Source organism: Eubalaena glacialis, chromosome 13 (genome assembly GCF_028564815.1).
Source record: "Eubalaena glacialis isolate mEubGla1 chromosome 13, mEubGla1.1.hap2.+ XY, whole genome shotgun sequence".
Taxonomy (NCBI): domain Eukaryota; kingdom Metazoa; phylum Chordata; class Mammalia; order Artiodactyla; family Balaenidae; genus Eubalaena; species Eubalaena glacialis.
In genome coordinates, this window is record NC_083728.1 from 52814492 (window position 1) to 52835064 (window position 20573).

Sequence of the window (20573 nt, forward strand, 5' to 3'; positions counted from 1 at the left end):
CGGCTGGGGCGTGCTGGCGCTGGGTGATGTCTTCGCTGCGGTGCTGCTTCAAACTCCATCCTTCACAAGGGACTCATGTGTTTCACCGTCTTACGGTTTGCACCTGGAGCACGTTAGAGCAAAGTGAAAATGGTCCAGAATCTGCGAATTTGGTACTGCGATCATGCCAGCGTGATAGCCTTAGTTACCGTCGTGGAGGGCTACCTTAACCTGTGTCTCAGGAGTGTCAGTTATTTGAGTTTGCAGGTTGGGCAGTATAGAACTCAGCAATTTCTCCAATGGACAAGATAGGAGGTGACTTGAAAGGGTGACCTACTCGGCTCCTCTCTCTCCCTCTCACCGGGTGGAATTTTCAGGCTATTATTTTGGAGTCAGATTGCCAAAACACAAATCAGTTGTTTCCACGATTTGGGATTAGAACCATATATGTCCTTATGTTGTCACATCACGCTCCATGCCTAGGTAGCCCCTTGACAAGGAGATGGAGCCAAGACTCTTGCATTTTACTCTCCAGTTGAATTCTCCCACATGGGCACATCTGCCCCCGCCTCCCTACCCCCAAGAGTTTATCTCTATGAACCAGTGTCCTTGCTCTCAACTAAATTTCCCCACTTCCTGGTCATGTCACCTCTTAGGGCCTTCCGTTTCCCCATCAATACAGCCTCACAGAGTAATTGTGAGAAATCAGCGAGTAATTCATGTCAGTGATAAGGGCTCAATGACTTTTCACTGATAGTATTGTTACAAATCAATCCATCATTAGTCAGGGTTAGTGGCCTCTGGTTAAGACTTCAAGCCGTCAACTCTTCTCAGGCCAAACTTCCTGTTGGCGGCAACAGCTGGGAACACTCTGTGTGTGATGGAGACCCCCAAACTCCACCAGCGCACATTAAACACCAGCAGGCACACAGGCCCCCGGGGATCTTGTGAAACTGCAGATTCTTCTCATCTGGTAGGTCTGCAGTGCAGTCTGCAATTCTGCATTTCTAACCAGCCCCCAGGGATACAGATGCTACAGGTTGGTGGCCCACACTTTGAGTAACAAGGCTCTGAAAAATACATGCTAGGAAAATACAAGTTCTCCATTGTTGTTGCCATAATTGACTCACTTGTGAGACTGGGTCAGAAACCTGCCCTAGAAAAAATTTCAAGAAGAGATTGGGAACTTTTTAAAATTTTTTAAAAATTGAAGTATAGTTGATTTACAATATTGTGTTAATTACTGCTGTACAGCAAAGTGATTCAGTTATACATATATATGCTTACTTTTTAAAAATATTCTTTTCCATTATGGTTTATCATAGGATATTGAATACAGTTCCCTGTGCTGTACAGTAGGACCTTGTTGTTTATCCATCTTATATGTACTAGTTTTGCATCTGCTCATCCCAAACTCACACTCCATCCCTGCCTGCCCCCACCCTTTGGCAAACACAAGTCTGTTCTCTATGTCTGTGAGTCTGTTTCTGTTTTGTAGATAGGTTCATTTGGGTCAGATTTTAGATTCCACATATAAGTGATATTGTACAGTATTTGTCTTTCTCTTTCTGACTTACTTTGCTTAGTATGATAATCTCCAGGTCCATCCATGTTGCTGCAAATGGCGTTATTTTGTTCTTTTTTATGGCTGAGTAATATTCCATTACTGTACGTCTTTTTTTCCATTCATCTGTTGATGGACATTTAGGTTGTTTTCATGTCGTGGCTACTGTGAATAGTGCTGCTATGAACATAGGGAGTGCATGTATCTTTTTGAATTATAGTTTTGTCCAGATATATGCCCAGGAGTGGGATTGCTGGATCTTATGTTAATTCTATTATTTAGTTTTCTGAGGAACCTCCATACTGTTTCCACAGTGGCTGCACCAACTTACATTCTAGGTTGGAAACTTCAGATCAGAGCTGACTTCTCCCTGCTGGACATTGATCTACATGCCCCCAATGCTCAAATATTTGCACAATTGAATGAGGTCAGGAGATGTCAGAAAGGTGCTTGTTGCTTTTGAATTCATATTGTTTTAAAACTGATCAATGCTGAATTAAAGTTGTCTTCTCTTTAATTCAATTGTTAAGCTAATAGTTACCAAAAGTCCTTGAAAGGTTAGGTAGAACCATGCAAACTTGTTGATATTAAACTTTTCATTTTACCTATAAAAATGGCAATCTCTTACGATTCAGCTGGACAGTTGCGATTTCACTTGGTAAATGCGGCCACTGTTGCAGTGAAGAAAACAACGTTCAAACCAGGAGACGAGCTGCTTCTTCCATTTAGATTTCTGTGAATGGCCTAACAGGTTGGAAGTTGTTCCTATTGCCTGAGAGCCGCTGCAGTTGACATGACAGACAGTATGAATAACACCATTTGGAGGCAGCTTCCTACCTAGCTAGCATTCTCATTTAAATGATCAGGGCTTTTAAAGTGGTGCCTGAGACGGTAACACCTGTGAAAATCCGTAGGACTCAGTTTTGCAATTTTCAGGAGTATGTGTGCTGAGTCCTGGAGTTTGTGGCACTCAACACACAACTGAGAAAAGCACAGGTTTTCCTAAGGACCAAGTTTCCATCTCATCAAGGGCAGGAATGTGGGCGATCTATACAATATTTTCTTTAAATCTGCATGATCTATAAAACCACATGATTTTATTGTCTAGCCCTGAGGCTCGGTAAACTTTTTCTATAAAGGGCCCAATAATAAATATTTTAGGCTTTGTGGGCCATATAATTTCTACGTTCATGAATAAATTCTGCCACTTCGGTATGAAAGTAGCCATAGACAGTAAGTAAGTAAATGCATGTGGCTATGCTCCAATAAAACTTTATTTACAAAATCAGGCTCAGGGCTAGATCTGGCCATGGGCCTTAGTTTGCCAACCTCTGGTTTAGCCTTGTCTCTTACAATGATAGAGATGGTGAAATACTGCAATGGTGGCAATAATTCTGGATTCTCAGTATAAACTTAGAAGATAAAATCACAGTTGCTGCAACAAAGAAGGCCAGATGGTATAATATGTGGTTAATTATATTTTGGGTTCCCTTTAATATCGATTATCACATTTTGAAAATACAAAGGGGAAAGTTCATGATTTTCTCTATGGTTAACAGAGCAAAAAGTTTTGGGTATGCAAATCTGAAATCTTAATTATGTAATAAGTGTTTCACTAAAATGATTTAAAATTTTCCTGTGAAAACCTTCAAGAAGATATCAAGGATAATAATAGTGTTCAAAGGATCAATAAAGGTCTTCTTTTCAAGAGATGAGTGAAAAAAGAGTATGTTCCTTTGTGGTGTAAAATATTTGATGAGCTCTAAGATGATTCTGTTCAGATTTAGACACCCAGAGATGGCGATTCGTCCATCTCCTTTTATGCCTGACAGTTCTCAATTACCTCATTTTCATGTACCTTATTCCTGTCGGTTTCTGCCTATCACCTAACAATAACCCCTTTGTAGCTGTATTCTAAAATGGTAAAGACTCATCTTACATAATACAGTAGGACAGATCGCAGTAGAAAAGAATGGCCATCCACTGGTGTTACGAGCTTTTCAACAACAATATTGTACACGTGTGTTTCAGCCCAAGTTCCCCAGGCTTTTCTGTCCTTTGTGTTCAGAGGAAATTCTAGCCTAATTTTCTTTCTCCAGTAGAAAGAGCGTCCTGTGAAGCCTTCCGTGCCCTGACGCCTCCTCTGTCTCCTATCAGATCCCACAGACAATAACCTCCTGGCTCACTCGGTCCATCCCGTCACCATCAGGTGTGACCGTCACCTGGCTGTGGCGTTTGAGAAGGGGCATTGCATTGGGGCTCCTATCCTGAACAACAGATAGAGCAGATGTTGTCTTCAAATACAAGGGCCTTCTTTGATGAGTGAAGGAGGAGAGGGGTGGATTCAGGGGGAAGTTTCTGCCGTTACTGTTTCCCCTGGGGCGATGCTCAGTCTACTGGTTTAAGCCAAGTGGAGGGGACAGTGAACACCTGGGTTCTGATGAAGAGGAGGTACTACAGGTGAACCATGAATGCAAATGGTGTGGACAAGCTTCTTATAGACGTTGGTGGAAATGCACAGCGTGAGTATGACGTGTGAAGCACTGGATCTCAATAATCGTGCCCTTGAATGTGCTCTGACTGGTGGTAAATACTGTATAGGTATCATTTCAATATGGAGGATGTTCTAAGACCAGTTTATCTCAGAAGTGTGAGCTTGTGCGATGAGCTAAAGAAAAAACATGGATATTGATGCTTTGGGTGGAAATGCCACCAGGAAGACCATACAGTCTAGAAATCTTCAAACAAGACAAATATGAACAAGTTTACCCCACAAGCCATCTGCTTACCATATATGCTGCCAGAGGAAGCATGCCTGTCCTCAACATTCCACTTTCCAGATGCGATAGAACAAGCCCACAATAATAAAAAGTGTGTCGCAGAAAAATGATGACAGCTGGAGTTTAAGAGATGAAGGGATGTGTATTTGGGTCTGTGAAAATATGGTAACTGACTTCAAATCAGATGCTCAAAAATGTTCAGTGATTCTAAGAAGCATATCAGGCCTTCATGATGCCCCAAAACCAGTGGGGAGTGGTCAACGTGGGAGCCAAGGTGTTTCTCTCACGCAACCCTGAGAAATCATTTCCCCTTCACCAGGAAGGTCCGTCATACCTCCCATCAGGCTCGATAACTTTCGAGACCCAGTCTGGCTTGTAGTAATTACCCCTGCAGTTCCTCCTAACTGTCCAGAGAAAAAGGACACATTTGTCTTCAGAAAATCCTCGAGTGAGAAATTGCCTTGATGACACCAAAACCTGTAGCTGGTTGTTTGCACAAGGCAAGGAGATGCTGATGAATCCACTGGAAATTATTTAGGTTTCCTTAGCAACCTCAGGAGTTCCCTAGTTCTCCTGGAAAAAAGATTTCCCTCTTCCTGGAAATCCTTGGGCAGGTGGGTGCTCTCTTCTCTGGCCCCTTCTTCCTGTGGACTCAAGGCCCCTGGCCTCGCCAGGGAGCCTTGGTCGACTGAGGGGCCGGGGGGATGGGAGAAAGTGCCAGGACAAGGAGCAGCCCTTCAGAGGGTGGCCTTCTCATCTGGGTGTCTGGGACTACTTCTTTCTCCTAGGGCCACTTGGTGGGGACATTCTTGTGAGTCCTGTGACCAGGCTTCACATCCGAACTGCTCTCTGTGATGCTGACGGGCCTGATAGAGCTGGTCGCCATATTACAATGCAGGAGTGATGCATATCCCAGCCTTTCCCCATGAGTATGGGTTGTTTGATGCTGCAGGTTGGTCATAAAGACACACTAAGCTTCACCATATAAGATATGTATAACTTGAAGATGATTAGGCTGCTTCTTTCTCTACCCAATGGGATTCTCAGGCTCTTACTTTCAGGTTATATTGCCAAAACATGATCTGGATGTTTCCAGGATTTAGGATTAGAATCCTAAGTGTCTCTGGACCGCCATATTGTACTCCATGCCTTGGTCCCACCTCAGCAGTCCAATGGAACTAACATCCTTGCTTGGTGCTGTTCAGTTGATCCTCTCACCCTGGCGTGTTTTGCTACCTCGTGGGTCTCTCTCTACAAGTCAGTTTCTTGCTTGATCTTCTCTAAATCCCACAGCATGGGCTTTTAACTGCCAAACACACAGCTTTCTCTAGCCTAGCTACCAAAAGACTGTAACTTAACCTGGCCCTGTAACAGGCTACATGGGTGGCACACACACAGTATGTGTGGATGACAATCTGACCCCATACACTAGGGTCTATTTGCCAGAAAACTTCTCCACAAGACCAAAACATCCCTTCTGCAAAAAGATAGCAAGTTCTGCTCAAAGCCTGCCTGCCACAGGCCAGTGGGTTTATAACTAATCTTAAATACCATAGGACACTTTCCCCGGATGGAGCTTTTCTCCTACCTGCTCCCTTTGGGGTCCCGACTGCCTTTCCTCTCACAGTCTAGGAAGTCCTCTCCAGTATCTCACCGTGTCTCCCAGAAGCCCATTCTCTCTGGTTAGAGATGAGGAGACAGGCCTGCAGGAAGCCCTGGAGTTGCCCAAGCTGCTTCTAGACCTTTCCCTTCCTCAAGATATTTGGTGGGTGAAGAATTCCTATGAAGTCATATAGGACTGTTAAGAGATTCTTCTGCTTCCTTAGTCTTGGAGACGTTGTGGATGGCTGTGGAATGAAGTCCAAGGGGATTGAGGGGTGGCTGGTGGAAGGAGATGGCTGCCCCACGGAGCCTCCTGCAGAGCAATGGTGGCACGTGAGGACCGGGCCCCTCCCCGGCAGCCTCTGGGCGCAGACATGCTAGGCAAGAGGAGCCCGGTGACTGGCATTGCCCGGCCCAACCTTGTGCACCCAGGTCTCTGCAGGGCACCCCAGTATACCCACATGTGCCACCGAGGGGCCAGAGTGCAGCCAGCCTGCAGCCTTGCTCTGCTCTGCACCACGACGCTGTCATCACGCGCAGCTGTTCAGGTTGGGCCTCGCTCCACGCGCTCACAAGTCACCCTGGCGCGGCTGCCTCCACCGTGTGACCTGGGCTCCCAGAATGAAGCCAAAGGGCCCAGGGATCACCTGTAGTGATGGTGCTACACGGAAAGAACAGCGCCCCCCAGGGTAGGCCTCGGACCCCGCCCCCCTTGCCCAGGCTGAACTCAGTGCAAAACGTCCCCGCGTGGCCGGTTTCCACCCGTGGGCATCCAAGTTTGGAGCAGCCTCAGACGCAGGGGAATGTCCTCCGCATCCTTTGCACACTTGTGAAGGTGGGTGCATTTCCACTTGATATTTTATAATAGGAGCTCTTGGGAACTTATTATCCAGGGAGGGAGAAAAAAAGAGAGAGAGAATCTGATTTCTTTCCTGTGGAATATTCTGCTGACTCACATTGCATTACTTTGAAACAAATTGACCAAGGTTTTCTATTTCTTCTATACTTTTTAGTCACCTTCAATGTGCTCCCTTCACTATATGATTTCACTTAGTATCTCACATAAATGGAATTTTGGTTTCTTTTTGAGAAAAGGTATATTTGGTCAATCGAAATAAATTTCCACAGGGGATGAAAGAGCACATTTGCAAACAACCAAATGTTATTGACCATCATGAAGATGGACATTAGGGTTTATGATTTATGACTATGGACAAGAAAAAGTAAGCCAAACATAGATGCCAATATGACATCCCTGCAGGCCAACCACCAGGTTTTTAAGGATACTTTTTATTGGCATAGAGCATACGTTGACCCTCAGGATGCAGGATCTTTTATTGTGAGGTGTAATTCAGAGAGAACCTTTTAAAAGTCTCACATTATTGTTGCTTAGAGGAAGCAATCATCAGGCCACAAATCTGAATTCTTCTTTGTTTCATTCCAAGTTTTCAGGATGTTATAAACACAGCTTTGTCCCTATGCTTTCATGTTGTGCTGCACCAAGCTTCTGTCTTCTTGTATTTTCCAAACTGGTAAATAATAAGAGGAGGGGCAGTTTGTCCTGGAGGCAACTTACCTGTGCTGGCTGCTCCTTCATTGTTATTGAGTCTATTTCAAGACCCTCACAAAGGGAGGAATACTCCACCATCCTGACAGCTGAGCCTTTTAGTAAACCCTTTCCCACATAAAACTTTAGGCTCAAAATCTGAAAACAATCTCTTTCGTCACATTTTCCTTCCTAGTTTCTCACGTGCTGCCCTTCCCACCATCACGCCAGCTACACCTTTTGGAAATGCAGCTCCTACTGTACAGATTTCTAAAATCCCTTTGCTGGGCAAATCTTAGATTTAGTGTGCCACGGGAGAAAAGCAGCAAACACACACCAGGAAGGGAAGGGTGTGCACAATTGTGATGTTTAGCTCGGCTCTGTGATCAAGTGTTTCAAAGGCAGAGGAAAACAACTCAAAATATTAACTGGTGAGTGTCAGGATTGTTCTTCAAAGAGCTTTGTGACACATAACGGAAAACACTGTAATTACCGTTATTAAATTTAATACCCCAAACAGATAGTGTTCCAGTTTTTTCCCCAAAAATGGACTGCTACCTGATTGGAAAATTATTTCTGAGCCCTTACCCCAAACCCAGTTGCTTAACTTCTGTCGCATCCAAATGAGAATTGGTCTGCTTCCCTTATTTTGAAAATCTGACCATAAAATCGTTTCTACTTTCTCCTAGTTGTTACTTAACGATCAGAAATTACCCATTTTACTTGAGGAATTACGGTTACACTGAGCCCCAAACTGTCAGGAAATGAAGGATCTGCTAAATTAAAGTGGTGTTCTTATATCCTCTTGGTTAAAAGGATAGGTTTGTGTGGACATTTATCTAGATTTCTCTGAAAAAGATTTGCACAGCTTTTCTTCTAACCCCCACCTTCCAGTACATTCCTAAGGACCCCTAACAAGACTTTGGCTCCAGTTTAGCTGTTTTGAGCCTATACCCTTGAAGTGCCAGAAGGGCAGAATCTGGCAGCTCAGGCTCAGCTCTAAAAATCCACGATCCTAGTGATGGTGGTGGGTTTTCTTAATAAACAATAGACACACAGTTAAGAAATCATTGGAAGCTCTATTTTAAATCCTTGTGGAAACCACGTGATGCAGAAATAAGTCCACCTTACTTTGACTTTGAAAATATTTTATTTGAATAGTAAATAGTTATACAGTTGAAACAGTTCTATTGAAGCTTTCTATAAATAGCTAACAATTAAGAAAATAATGTATGTAGAAAAGAGATTGCATTTAAAAGTAAGAGCTGTCGTTTGTACGAGGGCCCTGGGGGCGCTCCAAGCAGAATAAAATGGTAGGTTGTCTGTAATTCGCTCAGATAGGTATAAAAGTTAAAACTTTTAACAGATCCCTTTAGAAAAAGGCTCTCTTCTAAAATGCACAGTGAAATGTCAAGAGTGGCGGGGGGGGGGGTAAGCGCACCAAAAAAAAATCTGCAATCAAATAATATCATAATCTTCATAATTAATATAAATAAATAAAGAATAAATAACAATTACTCATAAATCAACATATACATTTAGAGGGAACTCATATACTCCTACCTCAACAAAGATGACCAAACCGAAAAGTCTTACGTGAAATATTGAGGCAGTTTCTACAGCATCTTCTGAAAATTCCCTTCCCTCCCCCCCCAAAACAATCCCAAACAGACAACAGTTCAAGGCATTTGTGGCTAGACTAAAGAAAACTCTTTTTTAAGCAATTTGATTTGTTCACATACAAAAAGGTAAAGCCAGACTCCAGCAGTTCACAAGCCATAATAAAGCTAATCGTGTGGGAAGTTCAATTTACAGCCTGTGAAATATAAAGGCATTTATTCCTCAAGATTCACCCAAAACAACCCGTACGCTACATACATAGAGAGCAGAGATTGGTAGGCAAGAGCAAACCGCGTTTCTAGACCATGAACACAGAGAATACTAGCAAGAAAAACATCTCCCTTCCAAGGGGAGGCTTCCAACCACGAGACAAACGCGTACAGCTTTTCTCCCTTGTACAGAAAGAGACTGGCTCCTGTTGCGCCATGGGGGGGAAGGGGACACAACGCAAAGGGGGCGAGGGGTCCAAAAGGAGTCACAACGAGAGGATCGGGGTTACCGTCACGCTACACCGAGAGAAGCGGAGACGACACTTTCACCGGGGGTGGGTGCCCCTGGCGCGGACGCAGGGTCGGGGCGCGCTCTCTTCGTGGGTCTCCAAGCGAAGGCACGGTTCGGGGGGCCGGGGTGGAGGGCGCGCTCTAGCAGGCCGGACGCACGGGCACCTGCAGGAGGATCACTTGTCTGTTCTCGGATGGGTGGCACTTGTTGATGTGCCGCGTGAGGCCGGGCGAGCTGTAGAAGGTGGCCGGGCAGTACTTGCAGGGGAACACCTGGGCGGCGTGCAGCAGGCGCAGGTGGCGCTCCTGGGCGCCCTTGCTGGGGAACGTCTCCCCGCACACTGGGCACAGGTGGCACTCGGCGGACGCACTCAGGCCCAGCACGCCAGCCGCCTCGCCGTCGCCGGCCACCTCCTGGGGCGCCTTCTCGTCGGGCCCGGGGTACAAGGCCAGTAGGTCCTCGGCGGGGGGCGCCGGCGGCGCGCCCTTGGCCTGCAGCGCCTGGTGGTGCGCCAGCAGGTGCTTGCGCAGATAGGCCTGGCGGCGGAACTTCTTGGCGCAGTGGTGGCACTCGTAGAGCCCGTCCTCCGAGCCCGACTCGGACACGCCGCCGGGGCTCGGCGTGTCGCGGTCGCTGCCGCCGCCCGTCGCCTCCCGCGCCTCAGCCCTGGCAGCGGTTTCGGGCTCGGACGCGCGGGCGGCGGCGGGCGCAGGCCGCGGTTTGTGCCAGCGGCGGTGCGAGGCCAGGTTGGCCGGGCAGCTGAAGACCTTGGCGCACTCGGGGCAGCGGTACTCCACGCGCACGATGCGCGAGCACTTGTGCTGCGCCAGCGCAAACGGGTCGGCGTACTCCTCCTTGCAGAGCTGGCAGATGAACTCGCCCAGCGGCCGCGCCGCGCTCCCCGCGCGGCCCCGCGGCGCCTCCACCGGGCCTTCCTTGATCTTGAGCCCCAGCACGGGCGACGTGGTCACCTCGTCCTCGAAGTGCAGCTTGCGGATGGCTTTGGGCTTCTTGGCGCCTGGGGCCTTGGCTACCTTGGCGGGCGGCTCGGCGGCGGCGGCGGCGGGGGGCGCGGGTCGCTTGCCTGGGGGCCGCAGGGAGGCGGCGGGGGGTAGCGGGGGGCCGGGCCCCGGGCCGCGGGCCGCCTCGGCGCCCGCGGAGAACGCCGTGCCCATCTTGAGCTCGGCGGGCGCGAAGAGCAGCGGGTCGCCGCCGCAGGTGCCGCCGCCGCCGCCCGCGCCATTGGCCCCGCCGCCGCCGCCGCCGCCTCCAACGAGCAGCGCGGCGGGCGTGGGGAAGGACTCGGCCGAGACGGGCGAGCCAAGGTTGAAGCTGCGCTCGAAGTACTTGTGCTTCTCGTGCTCGCGGCTCACGGGCCGCGTGGGGCTGTAGAGCGGCGCGGGGTGCGCGGCCTCGGGGTTGCCGAAGTGCGCGGCCCGCGGCCCCGGCGGGGGTGGCGGCGGGCCCGGCGCGCAGGCGAGCGCGGCGGCGAGCGCCGCATGGGCGCGCTCGGCGGGCGGCGGCGGCAGAGGGCCCGGCCCGGGGCTCGGCGCCGGGGGCGAGGCGCGGGCGCCCCCGCAGCCTGGCGAGAGCAGCAGCGCGCGGTCGCCGTCCTCGCCGCCGCGGACCCGGTAGGACACGGGCGTGGACTTCTTGCTGCGCTTCACCAGGAAGCCGCGGGGCATGTTGGCGCGGCGCGAGGGCGAGGGCGAGGCGCTGGCTCGGTCCCACCTTCGCGCTCGGCCCTGGAGGCCCTCAGTGCCCCCGACCCATGGCCCGGGCGCGGCGGCGACGGCGGCGGGACTCGCGTGGCGCCGGCGGCGGCTCCGCCCGGCTCTGCGCCCTGCACGCGCGTCCCTGTCCCCGGGCCCGGGAGCCGCTCCCTTTTAACTGGGGGAGGGGGCCATTGTTCTCGCCTCCCGCTTCCCCCGGAGCCAATCAGCGCGCCCGCAGCTCCTCCGCCCGGTCGGGTTGGGAGGGCGACGCGGCGGCCAAGAGGGGGCCGGGACTCGGGGGTCGCCCGGTAGGTGCGGCAGATGTACCTGAGGGCGCGGGGCCCCCGCGCGCGCCTCGCCGCCGCCCCGCCCGGCGCCACCGCCCCGCCCGGCCCAGGCACACGCCCGGCCCCGCCTCCCTTCACGGTCTGCTGCTCCTCTATGGGGAGGCGCACGTGCCTGGGCTTTGTGTCTCTCCTCCCGGGGGCGCGGAGCCGCCAAATGGGCCCGTCCATCAGCACGACAATGCTCGCCCCCCTCCCGTGCTGGGATTACCCGCGGGTCGCGAGCAAAATAGCAACAAAGGAGAAGAATGGCCCCAAATATGTCAGGAGGGTTCAATCCGCGAGCCGAAGCGGAGGGGGAAGTTGTGCTCGCTGATTGGGTAGGGGCGGCGGTGGGCAGCAGCAGGCGCGGGGGAGATCTGAGCTAGGCGGCCGGGGCGGGAGAGAGGTTGGGGGAGGCGCAGGAACTCCTCCTGGTGTTTGGAAAATAATCCGGAATCGAAAATAGCTGCAAAGCCCGGGCCGCCCAGAGCCCCGCCCGGGCCTCGGACTGATGGGCCGGGGGACCCAGGGTCTAAGCGAAAATGGGACCCTGGAGTTCCAAGTTTGGGTGCAGGGTCTGGCCTTCTGGCTGCAGCTGAGGGCGATGTTTGTGTCCGCAGCCGCCGCGCACTCTCGGGCCTCGGGAAGGTTTCTCTCGAGTTTGAGAAACAGTTGGCACCTCACTTCTTCAATCGCCAGCAGACGCAGCGCTGGATGGGGGAGGGGGCAGGCTGGGCTGTGTTCCAAAAACCTTGAATTTCTGAACAACTTTTTTTTTTTTAAGTTCCCGGAGGCTCCGGGATTGGCATCGTTGGAGGGGCCCGGTCCAGGCTGCTCGGAGCCTCCGCGTCTCCCAGGGCCAGGCTGATTCGGGTGGACTTGGCCAAAGCCCGAAACGCGCGGCCAGCCGCGTGCGCCCCAGTGAAGTTGGTTTCCGCTCTCCTTGCGCGGCCTCATGCATTTTCATTCCGAGCGGGCATTTTGTCTGTCGGTTGACATCAGATGCTAAATCAAGGGCTCCAATCAAGGCGCTGCGGAATAAAGGGGCCGCCTGTCTGGGCGCGGGGCCCCCCGGAGCCGTGCCCCCTTCACCTTTGTGAAGGAAATTAACCTCCCGCTATTGAGCCCCGGTCGCGGCCAATCTGGACTCAAAAGAGGCGCGTGCTGCCGGCCGGGGGGAGAGGGGGGCAATCTGTCCTCTGAGGCAGGCTGCGGCCTCGGAGAGGACAGGCCGCCTCCCCCCGTCCCCAACCCGGTGCCACCAGGAAAAGACAACAGTGAAAATCCACCCCCCAGCCCCGCCACCCCGATTGGACCCCAGACCGGGCCCTTTGCCTCCAACCTCTTCCCAGCCCTGCCCCAAGGAAACACAAAAGGCAGAATCTCCGGGGGACGGGGGCAGAACCCCAAGGGTGCGTAGTGGCCCTGATCGCCCATCACTAGGGAACAAATTGCAAAACCACAGAAAATGTCATATGTTGTGAAGAAAATGTCACTTTATTGAAAGAGAAGGAAACGGACACTTTTCTGAAAAGCTCTGTGCACTCAGATAGACTTTGCTGAGTTTTGCTTACGTTTGATTCCACTGAAGGTATTTCATTGTTTTGGATTTTCCCTGTGAAAATACCCTGGCGTGGAAATGAAAGATTAAAAAAAAAAAAAAAAGTCCACATGAGTAATAAGTTGTAATGGGGACAGTTGTTAGAATTAGTTAATCAAGGGGTTAATCAAGTTGACTAATCAAGGGGAAAATATTTGGTGATTTTATGTTTGTAATTTCTTTTTTAACTCACAGACTGAAAAGAGAAGAATACACATAATGGAATATATTTTGAAAACTCTCATCCTCGTTTTAAAAATGCTAACTACGATGAATGCTAGTCCTGAAAAAAGTTAGAAATTCTAAAATGAGTTTATCTAAAATTTATATATATCTTTCAGTCTAAAAGTAACTGATGTTATTTCCTTGCTCTTTTGAGCGCTGATTGATACTGCTGATGAAATTAGAAGTGGGAAAGGGATTCCGGGACAGCTTTGGCCAATTTTATTTTCTAATCACGAATCCCATCTGGATTGTGGAATAATAGGGCGGGGGCTCAGCCCACCATCCCCAACTGACGGCGGGGTAGTTGGTCTTACATGTGTAACACTCCTTTCATTCAACAGATAACAGGGAGAGTTAGTCACCTTGTGAATCCTTTAAAAATAACAACACCCATAATTGTAAAGAGGGCGGGGGTGGGAGGCAAAAAACAAAACAAAACAAAACAAAACCCCTGCCTGAATGCAGCGAATTCAAACAGAGCTCTGAATTAAGCCAAGAGAATCTATTGAACACTATTGAAATACTGAGATTCAATGGATCCATTTCTTTTTCTTTGTGGTTTCTAGTCTTGCCAGCGAAAATGAAATATGCTTTCAGACCGGTACCGTCAAAACAAATGGAAACTTGAAAGGTCCGAGTATTAGAAACTAATTTCATAACCCAGGGCTGAGGAAGAATTAGGCTGCGCTCACGCACACACCGGCAACCTCCAAGGACGTGCACCCTTGCACCCGGCCGTGGGTTTGCGTCTTCTGCGTGATTTTATTTCTCAGAACCTGCCCGCCCGCGGGCATTTGGACAGTGAGTCGAGATATTTGCCTTCCTCTTGGAAGACAGCGAAGCGCTACCACGCGGCGCCGCGGCGGCGGGCCTTTGCGCACTGCGATTCCGGATAGGGGCCGCGTGGAGTTGGGCTGGGGAAAACACTGAGCGCTGACTTGCACCCTCCTGGGGAGTTTCACGGGAGGAGGCGAGCAAAGGGATCCCAGGCAGGGTCCCGAAGTGTCCTTCCCAGGCCCCAAGCGACTCCTCCCCTTCCTGTGGGGTCCTGGCCGGCGCTTGGGAAAAATCCAGAGGCCTCTTCGCCTCTCGTCCTTGCGGACCCCGCGGTGGGTTCTTCCTCTGACCGCTGCAGAGCTGGAGGCCGCGGCCGCTCGAAGCTCTCCTGTCCTGGAGTCCTCGGTTGCCGTCGGGGAACGCAGTGGGGTTCACTGTGACCCCCGGCTCCCGAGTTTAGCGTCAGGGAGTTGCTGGAAGCGCAAAGCTTGGAGATAAGCGCTAGAGCGAGGAATTTCGGCCCAGGAATTGCCCTGTGGGTTGTCGCCGGGACTAGGCAGCCCCTAAGCTCCTAAGAGGAGAGGACGGGAGGGTCCGCAGTCTCACCCCGCGGCGCGCGGCGCGTTTGGAGACGCTCGGGAGGCGCGAGAGGGAGTGGTCAGCGCCCCCAGCGCCGTCCCGTGCCGGCTGCGGACGCCTCTGCCGGATTCGCAGAGGCCCTCCCGGCCCGCGAGCCACGGCCGGGCCTGGACCGCGCGTTCCAGGCGCAGAGCCCGCCGTCAGGTGCCGGAGGGGCCCAGCTCCCCGTGCGCCGCGCGCGCCGGCCCGAGCCGGAGAGGCTTTGTGTTTGCAGGAATGAGGGGCGGCCGTGTCTGGCCCCGGGGCACGCGAGAGCCACGCGCAGCCCGCTGCCTCCCCGCCGTCCCGCTCCGGCCTCCAGGCACCTTCCGGGCCCCCGCCGGCGGGCCGTCGCCTTTGTTCGGCACATTAGCATAAAGCTGCCATGGATCTCCCGTTTAAATAATTCCACACAAAAGGAGAGCGCATGAAAGAGGGCGGACGAGGGCGAATCCGCGAGGCTGCGCCGTCCGCCGGGCGCGGGGAGGGACCGCGCTCCAGCAGTTCCCTCCCCTCGAGTTTCAAGTGCCCCGGCAATCTGCCGCGCGCCCATTATTCGCCGGGGCCCACGGGGTGGCCGACCGCCCCTTTCATCCTCCCGAGTGTGCCGTCGGGCCTCCGCACGCTCCTTGAAGTGCCCTCGGGGCTGTTTGTTTTCGCCTCGGGTGGGACTGTCGCGGGCCGGGCAGGGGAAGCGGGCCGGACGGTCCCCGGGCCGGGCGACGGGAAGGGCGATGTTGGCCAAAGCGGGCGAAGGAGAAGCCAGGAAGTGTGGGAAAGTCCTAAGCAGAGGATGAGGCCGGGAAGAGCTGGGAGGGCACCGAGCGGAGCGGGAGGGCCCCGAGCGTGGGGCGCGCAGGGGGCGGCTCCCACCTGTGAGGGGCGGCCCGGCTCCCCGCGCGCCCCAGTCTCAGGAAAGGCAGCGACGAAGCCTCAGCAAAATTGACCAGAAAGGCCACGGCGACTCCGAACGTCCCCAGTCCTCGCCCGCCCCGGGGGGCCGACGGAGAGGCAGCCAGGTGCCCGAGGGCTGGAGGGGCGCGCTGTCCGCCTGGGCTTCTGTCCGCCCCCACCACCCTCCGTCCGTCCTGCTGCTGCTATTGGGTTTAGGTGTCCGTGTTCCTCCTCTCGCCCTCCTTTTCTGGCCTCCCCGCCTCCTTCTCTCTCCTACCTTCCCTCCCCCACCCCTCCTCTCCTCCTTCCCGGGCGCTCCCTTCTTTCTCCCCTGCCCCTCTCTGCCCACCCCGTCCCACCTCTCCCTTTCTCTTCGCATGTTTCACTCCCCCATCTCTCTCCTCCTCACGGTGTCGCCCACCCCTGACCCTCTCCCCCTCGGACTGTCCCTCTCATTCTTTTCCCTGGTCTCCCTCCCTGCCCCCCATCACCTCGTCTCCCCTCCCCTCTCTCCCCGTCCACCCTCTGTCCTTCAGGGTCTCCCTCTCTCCCCTCCCTTCCCCTCCCCTCCCTCCCCCTCCCTCCCTCTCCTCCCGCTCCTCTCCCCCTCTGGCTCTCCCCACTCCCCGCAGGCCAACGTGTGTTATTTTATTTGTCTAGAGAGAGCCTATTTGTTCAGTGATGTGTGGCCTCCTGGCCGCCTGCTTTAATGGGGGACGCGGAGGCTGGTTTCTGCGAGTATTAGCATACAGCTGTCGCTCCGCCCGGCCCGGCGCGCACTGTATCCCAGCCTTATCATCACCTCTTCTCTCAACCAGAAAACAATCAACAGCTCCTCGCTCACGACGACTTTCGAGCCCCTCTCCCTGCTCCTTGGCTAACACTCAGCCGTGCACCCGTGTGCGCGCGCGCTCTCACGCGCAGACACAGACACACACACACACACACACCCTCTTCTGAGGGTAAATATTGATTGGCTGGCTTCACATTTTCTCCTCCATACAGTGTTCTCTTTCCTCTCCCACATCATCTTCTCTTTTTCTCTCGCCTTCCTGGGATATTTCAGTGGCATCTCAGGAGCCATTTTGGGGAAGGAGGTGGCCACGTGCTAGTAAAAACCGACTTATGTCAGAAGATCATTAGAGGCAACTGTGAGGCATGGTTGTTACATGTGATTTGGGGGGAATACAACGTGGGAAATTTAACTTTGGTGTTTTCCTGTCAGTAAGATTGGGCTTAGGGTTCAAGACTCCCTGCTGAGCAGCACAGCTGAAATGCCTGGGGACTTCCTGGCACTCATGTCTCTTACAGAAGCCATGCCAGGGCTCCCCAAGAGAAGTCCAAATCTTGGTCTTTCTGAAGCCCTTTCTTCTGCCAGGATTCATCATCATTGAGGAATAAATATCTTTATCTTCCTAAAGCCCTTAAAACAGCCAGTTTCAAGCTATGATCAACGACTCTTGGGTTCATCTCTTATTAGAAAAGTGGTTCCTTAGTGACAAAATGCTTGTCTGCACATATATGCTAAAATTCCTGCCTAGATTCAGGAAATGACTCACTTTCTGAATATAGGGCAATGATCAGTAACTTCCTCCAATACACTATGTAGACTAAATTATATTCTAGACATTTTCAAATCTGCCATGATACTTATGGGGGCCCAAGACTACTTTTAAAAAGGCAGCAAAGGAAAACTTACTGTAAAGTGTATGCATGATTTGATACTAAGGTTGGCAGTATCATATGGGGTCACTTTTATGTGACCAGAAGCTTTTTAATGGTAGTACTTAGTCACAGAAATCATAACTGTTGATCCTCTAACTGGTTGTACTGTTAATCTCCACCCAAGGTCCCAGGGCCTGTCACAGAAACTCACTCCATTTGCTGATGAATTTAATCCAGGGCCTCTCAGAGGAAGGGGGTGGGGGAAGGAGAGTTTCTTGAGCTGACTCATTTGCAGGCCCTGAAATATGGTTCCATGTGTGTTGAGCTTGCAGTTTGAAGAGGGGACCAGTAGCAATTGTTCTCCACAAGAGTTACACAGTTTGTACCATATGGTGGGAGCTGGGCCCTCCCTCTAAATGACCCATGTGCTTGTGTAAAACATACGTGTGCAGGAATTAATGGAGTTTATTGCTTGCTTTTGCCTGCCTTAGAAAAATCAGAGTCTAGTGTTCCAAAACCATTTTATTTTTGAGAGGTATCAGTTTGTTAATGGGTGGATAATTCTGTAATGCCAACTATGACATCCTCCAAATTACCGTGTAGTCATTGTAATTGAGCCAACTTTTGCTAAATATTAACATAAATGCCAAAAAAAAAAAAAAAAGGAACGAAAACTGTAATTCTGTCCATGAAAGCCAGTTTTAAGCCCTACTGGTCAAAAATTCAGACACAAATTGTGTCACACTATCTGCTTAAAAGAGATTCAAATAAATGAAAACAGTCTTATGTGTTGTTCCTGAATCCATATTTTGTGCTAGGCACTTAATTTGCTTTATTTACAAGAAAGAGGCTACTGACCCACATTACAGGTGACAGGTACCAGAGGGGGCCGATGCAAAGCAACAGTGCTGAGGGTCAAAGGGAATGACCTAGATTAATTTCCCACCACCGTTTTCTAGTCTAAAACCTGTGTGTGAACCTGAGTTGATCTTCCAGTTTTTCGGTGCATTTATGCTCCTGATCTGGAACAGGAAGTAGAAATACAGGGGCCGTGAGAGCAGCCTCCTCGTTTCAAGAGTTCCTGTAAACTTGTCTGTGCAATCAGTCCTTCTGATGTTAAATTACAGAGATAATTTCCTGTCATCTGTTTTACTCATTTTCCATGCTGGGCACACGATTTTCTTTTTTTATCGCCCACGAGTATGACCGGGTAAACATGTAAAGGACTAACAGCGTTGGCGGCAGGACTTTTCAGGAAATCAAACAGAACCACGCCCAAGGTAAAAAACAAGTTTTACACAGTACGCTCTCATTTTATTGCTAAAATGGTTTATTCTGCCCAGGAACACGCCTGGTGTTGGTAAAGCGTCTCCCTGCCCCAGAATCGAGACGCACCGCCGTGCGCCACCTACTGGGACGATAGGAAACCACAGGCATCGGTGGACACGGAAAAGAAAGGACGGAACCACGAAGGTGCCTGGCGGTTCAGCCAGGCTTCAGAGAGGTTTCCTGCTTCTACGGAGCACTTCCAGGAACGACACTTGTGGAAACAATCAAGTGGAGGCCGTGGCCACCGCTAGATGATGCCCGGCCACGCGTACATGGGCAGGTGGTAATGATTATAGCGCAGATAGTCAAGGATGCTCTTCTCCACCAGAGGCCTGTAGATGGTTTCCTTGAAAACTCTTTTGAGGTAATTCTTGGGCTTCTCGGGCAGGTTAATTTCCTCATCTTCTATCTGACGGGCTAACTCTTCTATGGAAGGAAGGTTTTCCTCCTGGAAAATACGGTAAGAGGCCAGATACTGAAATTACTTGGGCTTAGCTCCACAGTAAGAGGGCAGTTTCACTAAAACTCCCCAAGGTTGGTCATTTTTTTTTTTCTAGATTAAAAAAAAATTTTTTTTTAACTGTGGCAAAACACACATAGCATAAAATTTACCACTTTAACCATTTTAAAGTGTAAGATCCAAAGGTGTTAGGGGCTTTCACATTGTCAGCCATCACCACCATCATCTCCAGAATGTCCGCATCCTCCCAAATTGTAACTCTTTAATTTAACCCCTGACTCCCCATCCCTCTCCTCCCAGACTCTGGTGACCACCCTTCTCCTTTCTCTATGACTTGACTTTAGGCATCTCGTGTAAATGGAATCAAACACTATTTGTCTTTTTGTGACTGTCTTACTTCACGTAGCATAATGTCTTCAAGGTTCAGCAAGGGTAGTAATTTTAAGCTCTTAATTTTAAGCTCTTAATATACAGATAGAAAAGATCTGTATATCAGGCTTGTTTTAAAAATAAGAAAGGAGGTGATTAAAGATTTTTACATGAAAACTCCTAGATGGTTACTTTACTTGGTGACAGTCCCCAAGAAATGGGATTTTTAAAGCCCTGGAATAAATTCTGAGTAAAGGCAAATTTCTTTGATATCTTTAAAGATGGGGCTCAGAGGGAATAAAGTTATTTGAAGTTGAGAAGCATATGCTGTGCATGTTTACAATACAGCAGAGATTTTTCCAACATTTTATTATATAAAATAAAAGGATTCAAACATAGAGGCAAGTTGACAGAACGGTGCGCTTGGCACCTGCATACACACTACCTGCTTTCTACGGCTACCATACTTGCTTCATCACCTACCTGCCCATCTATAGGAGGGTTGTTATAAAAAGCACTTCACTGAAAAAATTAAAAAACGTTTTTAAAAAGGGACTTCCCTGGCGGTCCAGTGGTTAAGACTCTGTATTTCCAATGCAGGGGGCACAGGTTCGATCCCTGGTCAGGGAACTAAGATCCCACATGCCATGTGACATGGCCAAAATAAAAAAGCACTTCACTGAGATTTGAGCTGTGTGCTTTCTGAACACCACAATAATTGAAAATTACCCTAAAGGAAGATGGACTTCGATGGTATATTTATTTGACCTTCCAATAATTCTTTTTTTTTTTTTAACAGCAAAAAAAAAAAAAAAGCGGATAACTTGCAGAGTTCTACTGGATCATTACTTTATTAATAATAAGAACTTAGAAAAATAGATTCAAACTATATGGAGACATAGGTAATTATCACTTGGTTATGTAAGTGAGACACTGCCAGGTGTGGCAGATTATACACACATCACTTGGAAGTACAGTCAGTGGGGGGCCGGGACTCCAAATC

General features: G+C 50.6%; 2 protein-coding genes across 2 annotated transcripts in view; both read right to left on the minus strand.

Annotated features, from left to right (window-relative positions):
* Window positions 1–9732: 9732 nt before the first annotated feature.
* INSM1 (INSM transcriptional repressor 1) lies at window positions 9733–11277 on the minus strand. Its single transcript, XM_061209673.1, has one exon. The coding sequence runs from the start codon at window positions 11275–11277 to the stop codon at window positions 9733–9735; it is 1545 nt and encodes a 514-aa protein (XP_061065656.1).
* Window positions 11278–18757: 7480 nt separating this feature from the next.
* The window catches only part of CFAP61 (cilia and flagella associated protein 61), a 255942-nt gene continuing 254126 nt past the window's right edge, over window positions 18758–20573 (minus strand). Inside the window, exon 27 of the mRNA XM_061208391.1 lies at window positions 18758–19189. Coding sequence (XP_061064374.1) covers window positions 18989–19189 — 201 coding nt within the window. The 3' untranslated portion in view covers window positions 18758–18988. The remainder of the gene's footprint in view (window positions 19190–20573) is intronic.